The 13,378-nt window shown below is 58.2% G+C and overlaps 1 protein-coding gene across 5 annotated transcripts in view; it reads right to left on the bottom strand.

Moving 5' to 3' along the window:
* Window positions 1-11,877, bottom strand: part of SLC38A10 (solute carrier family 38 member 10) — a 35,017-nt gene extending 23,140 nt beyond the window's left edge. For 3 of the 5 annotated variants that reach the window (XM_045569671.1, XM_045569666.1, XM_045569665.1), the window contains exons 1-5: window positions 11,459-11,877; window positions 7,955-8,072; window positions 3,859-3,904; window positions 3,041-3,134; window positions 1,173-1,316 (exon numbers count right to left, since the gene is read on the bottom strand). In XM_045569671.1, the coding sequence (XP_045425627.1) occupies window positions 1,173-1,316; window positions 3,041-3,134; window positions 3,859-3,904; window positions 7,955-8,072; window positions 11,459-11,557 (501 nt within the window). In that variant the 5' untranslated portion in view covers window positions 11,558-11,877. Of the gene's footprint in view, window positions 1-1,172; window positions 1,317-3,040; window positions 3,135-3,325; window positions 3,905-7,954; window positions 8,073-11,458 lie in introns of those variants that run through there. The other 2 variants (XM_045569667.1, XM_045569669.1) reach the window with 2 other exon arrangements.
* Window positions 11,878-13,378: the final 1,501 nt, after the last annotated feature.

Genomic DNA, 13,378 nt, shown 5'->3' on the forward strand with positions numbered 1-13,378 from the left:
GTGGCCAGGGCAGGGGGTGCGAGGAGGGTGCGGCTCCCCCCACCCCACAATGCTGCCCTGTTCACCCATGAGGGCAGCCTGGTGCCGCCGGCAGCAGGGACTGGGGACCCCGCACCTTCCCGGTTCCCTGCTACCTGCTTCAAAGCACCCCAGCTCCCGCCTGGGCTGGTGGGGTGCAGCTGGAGGGGCACCTGGCTGCAGAGGACTTCCTGTGCACGTCAGAGCAGCAACCCACGCGGGGACTGCTCGGCACAGACACAAGCGAGACCAGCGCACTGCGCCTGCCCCCGCTTTCCATCAAGTTACAGAGGACAGTTCCTCAATACAGGCAGGTCCTTCTGCCATCCTGTACTGTGCCAGGCATGGACATCGTTCAAAAGACCAACCAGGCTGGGCACAGTGGCTCACGCCTGTAATCCCAGCATTTTGGGAGGCTGAGGCAGGAGGCTCTCTTGAGTCCAGGATTTGAGGATGCAGTGAGCTGTGATGGTGCCACTGCAGCCTGGGTGGCAGAGTGAGACCCCCTTCTCTAAAAAGAAAATGACAACCCACTGAGGACTCAGCTGTCTGGACAGCAAGGAGGGAACCGGCACTGAACTGGTCCTCGCTGAGAACTAAGGAGCACCGGACAACAGCGGCCGCAATTAGTAGCCGCACCTGCTCCACGCTCAGGTCCCACTGCCTTGGGAAGGTCACGTCTGATGCCTCCAGGGAACAGACAGGCCCCAGGGCTCAGGTCCCAGGGGGCTCCCACGGGTGGAGAGCCCCGGAGCTCACTCTGGGAGGGTGCCAAGTCCCGCATGTCAATGCCACACGTCACCCTCCGTCTATCCTGCTATAAACACTCATTTGGAAAAACAGCAGCTTGCCACCGTGTGACAGACACTGGCATCATGGCTCTCAGTCACAATCCCACATAAAATGTCCCGGCATGAAACAGGGACACTCCACGCTGCTATCTCCCAGAGCCACCTGCTGCCCTGCACCCTCGGCCTCTCCTGCCGTCCGACAGCACCCGGGCCCAGGAGCTGAGTGGCACTTCCCAGCACACTCCCATAATCCTCACACGTCCCCAGGCTGTGGGCCACTTTCCCATCACACGCCAGGATGGCGACACCGGAGGACCAGCCCCTGCACACAGTGCCCGGACGCCGCAGGCGCCGCAGACTCACCACGAACATGAACACGGTGTAGAAGAGGAGGGCCATGGCGCTGAAGGACTGGATGGAGGCCATCATGTTCCTCTGCAGGCTGAGGGGCAGCACGACACACAGCGACACCGAAAAGAGCAGGAACACGCGGAAGGTGCCGGTCACCTGCAAGGAAGCCGCAGGGTCCCGTGGGCTGCAGCACTGCCGGGGCTCAGGTGGCACCGAGGCCCAGAGAGCCCACAGTGCTCAGGAGCACGAAGCCGGTGAGGCCCAGGCCAGGCGTGCTGGCTCCAGAAGCCGCCCTCGCGGCCACCGTGCCGTGTGGCCTCTTGCTGCACCGACCACTCTTGGTCCCCACAGGGTCTAGCCCAGCCCCAGAGCAAGACCAGCCGGAGGAAAGGGACAGCTGTCTCCTTAACACAGGAAGGGACTCGGTGGGAGTGGTGGGAGCCTGAGCTGCCCTGGGCAGGCAGCGGCGCTGCAGGCACAACCTCAGCCCGGCGCTAATGGTGGCGGTGGGAACCCAAGAGAGCCCACTGCAGGCTGCTTCTCTGTCCAGCGTAAACTCAGAGCTGATCTTGCTTCAAGAAGGATGGGAGTTTTGAAATTGTGGTCCAGAAAAATAATCAAAAAACTCCACACTGGTACTTATCACAGCAGAACACAGAAAGTTCTGAAAATACCTACCTGGCCGCTGCCGCAGCACACACAACTTTGCAGTTCCTCACTCAGAGCCTTCGGCACCAGGCTAATGGCAAAGTGGCCCCAGCACTCCCTCCCCCGTCCCAAGCACCCACACATCTCTCCTGAATCCACACGTCTTGGCACGGGAGCGTCACACGTGGGAATCGCTCGCCAGCCCAGCGGGCCATGAGGGCGGACGGGCACGCAGGTGACGGACCTGCTGGGGCCTGAGCGGCCGTTCTCCACGGGAGGCCGTGTGGGACCCGTGCCAGGCAGTAGCTGCCAGCACTTCCTCTGCCCCAGGCCCCGCGGAACCCAAAACGGAGACGTCTAGACAAGGACACAGCCCAGGGGGTGCAGGAAGGGCATGTCCTACGGCAGGACGGACCCAAAGCCCTAGACAGTTCACAGTGACACGTGGGACAATGCAGAGTCACATGGGAAGACACCGCAGAACACAGACCAGGGCCACACTCTCAGGACACTCCGACAGCCTGCAAATCCAGCACATTCTGCTCACGAAGAGGACCACCCCTCCTCAGCCAGACTTTTACAACTGAAAGCCTTTTCTATACTGTTAGTATCCAAATGCTGGGGGACCCCTCCACAGAGACCCCTGGAGCCACGGTGCGCACCCCTCAGCCTGCCCTTCCCGCCCCACTCAGCGAGGCACTCTGCTCCTGGCAGGGAGGACAGGTGTCCCAGGCCCAGGTCTCAGCTCGGCCCCCTCAGGGGCAGCAGGCATGGAGAATGTGCACAAACGTCCCTGTGGCTGCGAGGACCACTGAGTCCGGCTGCCCCAGGGCTGGGCCTGCAGCCCCACCCGGCAGGGTGAAGGCCGAGCTCCCTGGGCAGCTCCGGCCGGCAACTGAGTGTGGCAGATGCATGAGGGCCTGGCCACGCCTGCCCCCGACAGGCAGCCCGGCCGGCCGAGACGTGGCTGCCCCCCATCATCTGAGGCTGGTTCCCCGAGGCCTGGAGCCTCCACCTGCTCCCACTTCCTCTCCCAGCACCTTTCACAGGTGCTTCCCCAGCAAATCCTGCACCCCAGCCCGCGGAACCCCAGCTGACGGCCACACATGACGGATGTGTCAGCTGACTAAATCGTGCTGGTCTGGGCTGGGGCTCACGGGGCTGTCACACTGAGCTGCCACAGAAGCCCCACGAGCATCTGAATAAATCAGAACACCTGAAAACGTGCTTACCTGAAACCCAAACAGCCGAGCAAAGAAGTTGGAACCCAAGTCACCGATCACGACGTAGAAGGCAATGCAGGTTCCCAGCATCAGCCCGATCATGCTACGAAGCGGCAAATCACAGGGGTGAGGCAGCTCGTCCAGGGAGCCACCGTCCTGTCACGACCCCAGCCCCACACCCTCGGGTTGCTGCCAGCACGTGACCCCCCCAAGGCTGGACCAAGCAACGGATGCGTTTCACGTGCTCGGCAGCTTACAGGGCGTGGGTAGGTTTTGTGGAGTTTACTATTTTACTTGAACTTTTCTTTATGTGGTGCTGTATTTTCTCTCCACAGGAGGTTCTAAAAGTTCTTTCAGGTGCTACAAAAACACACTGTGATGTTAGACAAGTTAAGAGAACAATCAACTGCTTTCAAAAACCGTTGTTCTTTTGAATTTACAATTCCCTAATTTAGAAGCCTAAAAGCGCAATTTCCCAGCAATTTTTTCATGTCATAAAATTTTACTCCAAAAGAAGAAAAATGTGACATTTTCAATTTAATGCCACCTTAATGCAGCAGTATTTGGGGGGGGGGGTGCACAGTCTGGGAACGGTACTGAGATTAGCTACACCTGAGGGAGCCGTTTTCAACTTTCCACGGCAAGACTTAAGGCTTTGGACCTGGCCATCATCATTTGAAGGGCAGGATGATTTGGACGTTCAGCTATTTCGTGCGCGGCTCTCCAGAAGCCCAGCACAAGCTGTGAGGCCACCCCACGTCCAGCTGTCCACCCTGGGGCGGCCTCCGGGGCCCCTCGGGAGGCGCAGGGAGCACAGGGGCACCTACCTGGTCTCCACCAGCATCTTGCCCGCCTTCCCGTAGGCGTGGAACGCTAGGGCAGAGCAGAGAGGGACCGTCAACGCGACGCCGCGGGAAGCACCTGTGCCACCTGGCCACGTCCCGTGGGCGTGAGGGGTGCTTTTAAATCCTGGTCCCTGTGCTTTTTTGGGATACACCACATAAAACAAGAGCAAGCAAGACAAGGCAAAGACACAAGGTAGGCTGTTCTTTCACTGAAAGTTCTTTTAAAGACACAGATCGAGATGCGCCCCCGCGAAGCAGCAGCCACCCACACCCGGCTGAGCCCTGTGGTGCCGCCAGAGCTCGCGGGTGCCCAGAGGGCTCCGTCCTGGCCCCAGAATCCCAACCTCTGCAGCCGGGACCAAAGGGACTCTGCGGCAGGGCTTCGTGCTCACCCTTTGGTTGTGATTTACAGGAGAAAAATCAGAGAATCCTTTCAAGTGTGGCACTTTGGGAAGGGAGAGGACAAGAGCTCCCGGCCTGCCGGAGCCCACAGTGGACGGCTGGGGAGCCTGGCAGCCAGCCAGCGACACCACACTTCCTACCCTGGGAGGAGCTGGTGGTCGTTCTCCTGACAGCAGAACTATTAATATTTCTACATCCAGCCTGAGCAAGGGCGAGACCCCGTCTCTACTAAAAATAGAAAGAAATTATATGGACAACTAAAAATATATAGAAAAAATTAGCCGGGCATTGTGGCACATGCCTGTAGTCCCAGCTACTCGGGAGGCTGAGGTGGGAGGATTGCTGGAGCCCAGGAGTGTGAGGTTGCTGTGAGCTGGGCTGACACCATGGCACTCTAGCCTAACAGAGTGAGACTCTGCCTCAAAAAAAAAAAAAAAAAAAAAAAAATTTCTACAGATGAGAACTTAAATGCTGACTCGGCAAGGTCCCTCCCACAACCTTTGGTGGTCAAGTAATGGCAGCGCGTCCCCACGGCCTGGCACACCAGGGCACAGGAACATCCCATCTCGGGGGGGTGGGGTGGACGTGTGCAGGATGCTCCAGCCCGCCAGCAGCCCCCGCTTCCTGCCCCACTTCCTCCCCCGCACAGGGGTCTCCCGCGAGGTTTGGAAAGCAGGAAACACACAGGCCAGCGGGAAATGAATGAATACAAAACCCACTCCCTGTTACTTTTAAATTCCTTCGGAAGAGGCACAGGGTTGCCAAAAGCCAGAGAGCCACGTCTGCGTGGGCTGGGCCCGGGAGCAGCATCCTGGCCTCCCCCAGACTCCGCCGCCTCATTGAGGAGCCTGGCACCCCTCACGTTCATCTAACAAAGCCGTGTCCCAGAATGCTGGCCAAGGGCTACGCTGCAAACTTCAGAACTAGGAACCCCGGAGCGCCATTGGTAGCCACAGCCTGAGTCTGTGGGCCCCAGAGCCCCCACTTCTCAGCGATCGCACCTCCAGATGCAACACAAAACCCCATGCCCCAAACGTGAGACGCTCCTAGCCATAACTGTTCCTTTTTGTTCTCCAAAAGGAAACCAGAGTCTACAGCACATTACAAACACCCGCACGCCCCACCGAGAAGGTTCCAGAACATGCCTGCATCCCGGACACAGAGGATGGAGGCTGCCTAGGAAGTTGGGGGACCGAGAGGGGAAGCAGCACTTTCTTCTGGTTCCCAGGACGGCTGCCCATGCCCCGTCCTCTCCGCCCAGGCCAACCCCACACTACCACCCTCAGGTCCTGCCTGCGCCTGGGAGAGGGGAAGGGGCCTGGGGTTTGGGACATGGTACTCGGCAGGGCAGGGTCGGGCTCAGAGCAGTCTCGAGCAGGGCCAGGACGTCTGTCAGGACGTCTGTGTACCTTCTGCACACAGGAGTTGGAATACCAGGGCGGGGAACAGCAGGTGAGAAGTTTGTAAAACTACGAAAACCCCTTAAAAGGAGCAAAAGCAAACACAACAAACTCACAAATAACAACAGAAACCCTGTGGTACTCTAACTCTCCAAACGGCAAGGCCGGCTCTCCCAGCACTGGGGGAGCGAGGGCAGGGTTAAGCGGTAAGTGATCACTTCCACAAGCCACCGGAGAAGCTGTCACAAACGCAAGCCTGCGTCTGGAGGTGGCAGACGTTGTTAGGAGAAAACCTCCCAGCCGTTCCGTGGGGCACCCCTGGCTTCAGCAGGCTACCTGCTGGAGACGCGTCTGCCACTCCGGGAGTCTCCCACAGCGCTCGCGCAGTCTCCGGGTGTACACAGTGGCCATCTGCCCATCTCCTGGCCCCAACAGCTGCCCGGTGGCCACAGACCCAGCAGACAAGATGCCTTCAAGTGTCTCCAACAGGCCGCGCTGCACGGGGCTGCAGTGAGGGGCTCTCCTGTCAGGCCCACCCTGTCGGCCCCCCACACAAGCTCCTGGGGGCGTCTCTCAGCCAGGAAGGTGACGGGAGACGAGAGAAAGACCCTCTTGGTCAGGCTCTGCATGCAAGCAACAGGGGCCGGCCGCAGTTCTGAGGCGGTGCCGAGACGGCTGGGACAGAGGGGGCTGGCGCTGGGCGGCCTGGCCCAGGAGACCACCTGGCACGCATCACTGCTCCACCTCGTTTGGTAACAAACACATAACCTGAGACCACTGGTGTGTGTGAATCTTCTTGTTTCTGGAGGGCAGAACTGGACACAACCACCCCATGCGGCTCAAGGCTGGCACCTGAGGTTGAAGCCACAGGCAGGGTAGGAAAGTGTCCATCTGGCAATGTCCTTTCCACCTTTCACAAACCAACTGGCCTGACTTTCGGGGACTTCCGATGAACAACCAGACAGCTGTGGGAAACCACAGCCGCCCCAGCCTCGGACACTGTTCTTCAGGACCCAGCCGAGCGCTCGGGTTGGGGTCTCCACCACAGGGACCCGGAGCAGAGACCGCGGTGGGGGGAAAGGGGTCGCTCTGCAGACTCAGGAAGGGGCCGCCCAGGCACCTGTCTCCCGGTTTCCGATCTGCACATTTCATCCCAAACTGAATTAGGCCACTGCGCTAAGCATCGGCTTAACCGGCAACTTCGCTTCCCCAGCTGCCAACAGTAGAAGACTCTGACAGCCCTGTCCCCACCAGGAAAGGACAGGGAGGGCAGCCCTTCGGTTCTGAGGCAGACACCAATGCTGGACTCCCGGTGGCAACGCAGAGTGGACAGTGGGGATGGGGACCGCTCTGCTGGACCCACGCGCAGTCCCGCAGCTGTGGCTGCTGTGTCCAGCCCCCGGAACGCTGCACCTCCTCTCCTCGGCCCCAGGCTCCTCATTCTGCTGTGAGCTGAGGGCCACCCGGCCCTCGTGGGGAGGACCCAGCGTCCCAGCCACATGCTGGCTAGAGACAGAAGCTTCTATCACGAGGCCAGGACTTTTCACCAGAACCCACAGGGCCAACTCCCAAGAACACATGTGTTGGCACTTCAACACGCACACCGAACGCCCCCTGCATGGGACGCAGCGCCGAGGGTCGCAGAGCCTGGAATGAGGCAGAGCGGGAACGCACAGGAAAGTGGGGGACCATGCCCTCGAGCCACACAGTCTAGAAAATATTCGCAACTGAAGTGAAGACGCAAGTGCAGCCCCTGTCCTGGCTGAAATCGTATTAAAGGAGGAAAGAAGTACAAGAAGTACAACTGCAACTGGCAGTGTCGGGAAAAGGACAAAAGCCCCTGGGGAGATGGTGACTCAGTCCCAGCTACAGCCGGGCCCCAGTGACAGCTTCCTCCGTGGCATTCCAAGCGGGGAAGCCCAGCGAGACCCCTCCAGAGGGAGGTGCCTGGGTACTGAGGAGAGGCACACGGGAAGGGGACCGTGATCACGGCTGTCTCCACTGGAGTGGGAGGGGCTCCACTCGCACCTGCCTGCAGGGGGGATGCTGGGGGGGCAGGTGGACTCAGCACCTCACACACTTTTACGTTACATTACATTAAGTCTTCAAAAAATTACATTAACATTTTTAGATAAGAAAAAAAACTGCTGTCCAAGAAACTCTTTAAAAATAAAGAAGAAAAACAAAAAATGAAAAGAATAAGCCTCCCAGATCCCAAGTGCCACACTTGTCTAGAAGGCACCTGGGCAGCCCCAGTCCCGAGAGCCGAGTCTCACCCAGGCCGGCATAGGTCCTCCGCTTGGTCAGGCTGGCTGACTTCACCAGGAACATGCAGGACTGGTGCGTCATCCAAGAGCAGAACGCCAGCAGCAGGGCCCCCAGGACGATGCCACACTGGAGGGTGGAGAGAGAGAGAGAGAGACGTTCTCAGCCACAGACACTTGCAGGTCCACTCACACGACAAGGAGCATGTGCATGACTTCTGCTTCCTCCACCCCTGTGAACGCCAGGCCCAGCCCTGGCCCGGCCTCCTAGCTGGGGCAACACCTTCTAGCTCCAGAAAGGCCTATTTCCCTGGTGAGGTGGACACACACTTTGTCCAGTGACACAAAACCCACGTGTGACACTGGGAGAGCACCGGGGGCTCCACCTCCTTCCTGTCCCCGCTTGAGTCCTGATGGGTGGCTGGGTGCTGCCAACAGCCGGTCCCCAGTTCTGTGTCCCCCCTGCAGGTACCACCTTTCAGCCACGTGGATCAGCAGCTACGAGGGGTAAGTACTCTCTGGAAGGAGGAGATTAAAAGTAACATTCACGCTGTTCTTACAAGTCAAACAGACACTTACCATGTGACCCAGCCATTGCACTCCTAGTATTTACCCAAGAGAAAAGAAAACATGTGTTCATGCAAAAACCTGTATGCCAATGTTTACAGCAGCTATATCCATAATGCAAAAACTGAAAAAACCCAAACATCCTTCAGCAGGTGAGTGGATGACACGCTGTGGTCCACCCACATGACGGAACGTCAGTCAGCAGTAAGAAGGGACCGACGACCGACCCCTGCAGCAACGTGGATGCATCTCAAATGTGCTGTGCAGAGTGAAAGCAGCTGGACTCAGACCGTGACAAACTGTGTGATTCCACGTACAGGACATTTGGAGAAGCCAAAATCGTGGGGCTAGAGGGCAGGTCAGTGTTGCCAGGGGCGGGAAGAGTGGCTGATGACAAGGGGCACACGGGGACTTTCTGGGCGATGGAATGTTCTGTGTCTGGACTGTGGTGGTCACATGTGCACACATACATCAAAACCCACGGAACTGCACCCTTAAATGGGTGAGTGTCATGCTTGTGAGCGGTATCTCAGTAAATCTGACGTTTACAACACGCATGCCAGCACGCTAGCGCGGGGCGTCAGGAACGGGAAAGCCCGGGCAGAGGGGGGGCGTGTGCGAACTCTGCACTCACCGCTCCAGGGCTCTGTAAACCTAAAACCGCTCAAAAAAATAAAGTCTATCAACTAAAAACAATCCCACAATGAGATACCAGCACTCGCCAGAATGGCTCACATGGAAAAGACACGGAACATGGAATGCTGCTGCGGCTGCACATGCGGCTGCGTGTGGCCCTGACAGCGCTGGCGGGAGCGGCCACTTGAAAACGCTCAGAGGGGAACGTGCACACCTGTGACACAGCCATTCCACTCTGAGGTCCACCCAGTGGAACAGCCGTGCGTCCGCCATGGCCCGTGCAGTGCAACCGTGTTCGTAACGCCATAGCGCCTCGCAGAGGCGAGAGACGTGAAATGTGGGATGTCACACAATGGAACACTAGCCAGACACTGAAACGTACACACAATAGGGCTCCACCGGCAGCAAGTTAAGCCAGGCGGCACCACCAGGCACTGGAGGTCCGCAGTGGGCCCTTGGGTAGGGAGACTGACTGGCAGGGGCCCCCATGAGGGCTCCTTAATTTGGGAGCTATTTCCACAGGTTTGTTCACTTCATGAAAATTCACCAAGAGTGTACATGCTTCTGTGTGTTAAACTTTAATAAAATGTTTATGTATTTTAAAAGTACCAAAACTACTAAAAGCAAGAAAAACCCTAAACCAAAGTTCTTTTCAATGACGTGGCCGCCAAACCCTAAACACACACACACACAGACACACACCCCCCCCCACATCCCCAAACTGCCTGTTGGCCTCACGCTGTGCCCCGGTCCACGGAGAGGCTGTGTCCAGACCAGAGCGGTTGACCCCTGGCAGGCCCTCCAGATGCAGATGCGATGCTACTGCTTCCTGCCTTCTGCCTGCACCCCGGCCTCGCCCACTGGGCTTCAAGCTCTTCCCGGGCAAGTGCGAAAAGATGCCCGGGTCATCCTTACGGGCTCTGGCAGGGGCCCCAGGGCACCGCACGGCAGGCGGTCCTAAAACACGTTTTCACCGGTGTCTAAACCAGAGCCCCATCCACAGTGGCACTTCACGGGCAGGTGTCAAGAACAGCGCTTGACCAGATGCGGACCCAGCCAACATTCCACATCCAGGATGCGTTCTGCTGCGGGCACTCATTCCAGAAACGCCCAGAAGGGGCTGGCACAAAGCCAGGGTTCCCGATGTCCAGACCAGATGTTGCCACAAGGGCTCTGGAGACATCAGCCCTGTCTTCCCACCTACACACTCACCACCCACATCAGACAAGCGACTCACACAGGAACCCTAAGAAAGCACTCTCACCCAGAACAGGCTAGAAGGCTCTACGTGGGAGATCGAAAATTCCCAGATTAAAAAAGGTTTTTTTGATATTTTTATCCTGAATATGCTAAATATAAACAACAAAGCATCTGTTAATCCGAAATTAAACTACTGGTACCCATTTTCAGTTTTGAAATATCCATCCTGTTTTCATTTTTCTACCTATGTGGTTTCCTCAGACAGGACTGGTGGCCGCACTGCACCTTCTCCGCTGTCCCCACCCTCTGCCCTCCGGGAGGTCCTGTCACTTGGCACTCTCCAGCAGGCAGCTCCTCCCCCATGCGGGGTGGGGCGGGGACAGCACATGACGCTGGGGTGGGCATGTTCATTTCTTAAGAGGGAGTCTCCAGGAAAGAAGTTATCCAATTCAGACGTTTCCCTCAGCCTTCATTTTCCAAAACACGGATGCCTGTTCACGTGGACTATTTACACAGAACCCACTTACAAACGGCCACCTTTTTGCCTGTGGTACTCAATGTTGCAATAACACCAAACTTTTTTGTGTATTAGATTTTTCCAACTGAGGTGAAATTTGCACAGAACAGATCAAATTTGCATAGTTTTGTGAAAGGCAGGCCTTAGGTGGACGGGCTGGTGAATGTTCTAATCGCCTTGTAACCAATGACCCAACCTAGTTTTGAGGCCGGGGGAGGGTTGACTTGGGTGCTTCTGAAGACAAGCGCAGTCGGGTCAGAGTTTTGAAAAATAATTGGATAAAAAAATAATAATACTGAACCCTCGCGTTACTGTCCATTTTTGGAAGATGACTTTGCTGTGTTACTCTTGGCCCTCCCGTATGAAGTTTCTAGCCGTAGCTGACAGAGGCTGCCGCGCCAACTGTTTCAGGGAGGGATTCTTTCTGGGACTGTCCCTGCAGTGGCAGCCGCCCGCGGACGCCGCTGTCCGGCCCCCCACCCGGCCCGAGCGACACCTCCCTGCTGGGCAGAGAACTCTCAACGGGCGAGGCCGGCAAGGAGCTCCCTCCGCCGGGCCGAAGGCGAGCGCGGCGACCGCGGGCCCGCCGGACTCACCTGCTTGAAGCAGAAGGGCATGGTGAGCACGCTGACACCCACTATGCTGTTCACGATGTTCGTGATCAGCCCCCAGTTGGAAGCGGTGGCCGCCGTCATGGTGACGGGGCTGGGGGCCCGGGGCGGGATGCCTCGGGGGTCGCGGGGCCACGGACGCGAGCCCCGAGGTCCGGGACGCGGCAGGCGGGGGTGGGCAGGCCCGGGAGGCTGCCTGGAGGAGGAGGCCTCGAGGGCGGGCGGCGGGGCGAGGTCAACCTCCAGACCGCGCCAGGCTCCGCGGCCGCCGCATGGCCAGGCGTCCCTCGCCCTCGTTCGCCCTCACGGGCCCCCTCCGAGACTCCGAGCCCAGACCCGGAAGAGCTGCGAAGTGTGGGATAGGGACAGCTCAGCGGCCCAAGCCACCTCCCGGACACTCACTTCCGCCTTCCGCCGGCTGCCCTGCCGGAAGTGACGACCACAGGGGGCGGGGCTCGGCATGACAACAGCCAACTACAGCCGGACCCGGAAGGGCTGGGGGGGCCGAGAGGAGCCTGCCGGGGACGGGGCGGGGCTCGGCGGGACGCGAACCAATGAGAGGCGGGAGCCTGGAGGCAGGGGCGGGGCTCTGGCCGGGCGGGGGCGGGGCCGTGGTGCACCTGCCGGAGTGCAGCGCCGGCTCCTTCGCCGCCTTTGGCTGCGGCTGGAGGACGGGGGCTCACCCGGCGGCGAGGGCTGGCGAGCTGCGGGCACCGCGCCTTGCAGAGCGGGCGGCGTCTCGCGGGTTCATTCTCGGCATTTGCCCCGCGGCCGATGCGGGCCCTGCGCTCGGCGCCCGGGCGCGAGAGGCGCGGCCTTGCCGGGCTGGGGAGTTGACCGCGGCTGGGGAGGCCGTTAGCGCGCTGCGCGGATGCAACGCAGGGCGGGAGAGTTCGGCGCCTCAGCTAAGGTCGCAACCGGGAGCGGGCGCCGAGATGTGCTTCCCAGGCCGGCGCAGTGGGGCAGAGGCAATACTGCCAGGGGACAGGAGAGGCGGGGAGCTCTGTGAGCAGAGAAATCTGGGAGGGCTTCAAGGAGGAAGCGTCTAGGCTGGGGCTTGAGGACAAGTGAGAATTCTTCAGGTATAAATGGAGGTTGGGAGGGAACAGGAGGGGCCCTGGTTCATCCGTGAAATCCTGGCACCTGGCGAATGCTCACCAGGAGGCTGCCGAATGAATGCATAGAGATGGGAGAGCTGGGAAGGCCTCAGGAAGAAGCAAATGATTCCAAACTGGCTGGAGCTGTGCATAGGCGGAATTAGAGGCCGCTGGGACAGGACCTCAGCAGAAACGAGGCCGTGTTTGCAGGCACATGGGGGATCTGATGTCCTAGAGCGGAGGCTGATTCCTCAGGCACCAGGCAGTGAGGCCACTGGGTCCAGCGCTGTCCCACCCTCAGACAGGAGAGGAACGGGAGGCAGTGCCACGGGAAAGGGTAATTGAATGCAAAGCCAAAATAATAAATGCCTGCAATCATGAATTGTATATAAATAAAACCATACATGCATTCTATAACCTGCTTTTTAGTGATCATTTAATTTTTATGAAATATTATCCATACAAGAGAGGATGTGAAACTTATGGCATGCTATTCAGCTTTAAGAACAAAATATTACCAGAAACTTAGAACTCCCTTCAAACTCAGATATCCCCTTACAAGATTCACCATGATATCGCCTGTGCTCTGAGTCATTTGCTCTCAAGGCTCTGTGGGGTTCTATTGTGTAAATAGCCCAGAATATACATCCCTTCTCCCTCGGAGGGCCTGGGAATTGTCTCCAGTCATTTGCATCATAAACAGTGGTGCAGTGAGCATACTTGTCTCCTCAAGGTATGTTTGTTAGGGTTTCTCTAGTGTAAATACCTAGAAGTGGAATTACAGATTCAAGTGTAAGCATATCTATGA

Source organism: Lemur catta, chromosome 15 (assembly GCF_020740605.2).
Source record: "Lemur catta isolate mLemCat1 chromosome 15, mLemCat1.pri, whole genome shotgun sequence".
NCBI lineage: Eukaryota > Metazoa > Chordata > Mammalia > Primates > Lemuridae > Lemur > Lemur catta.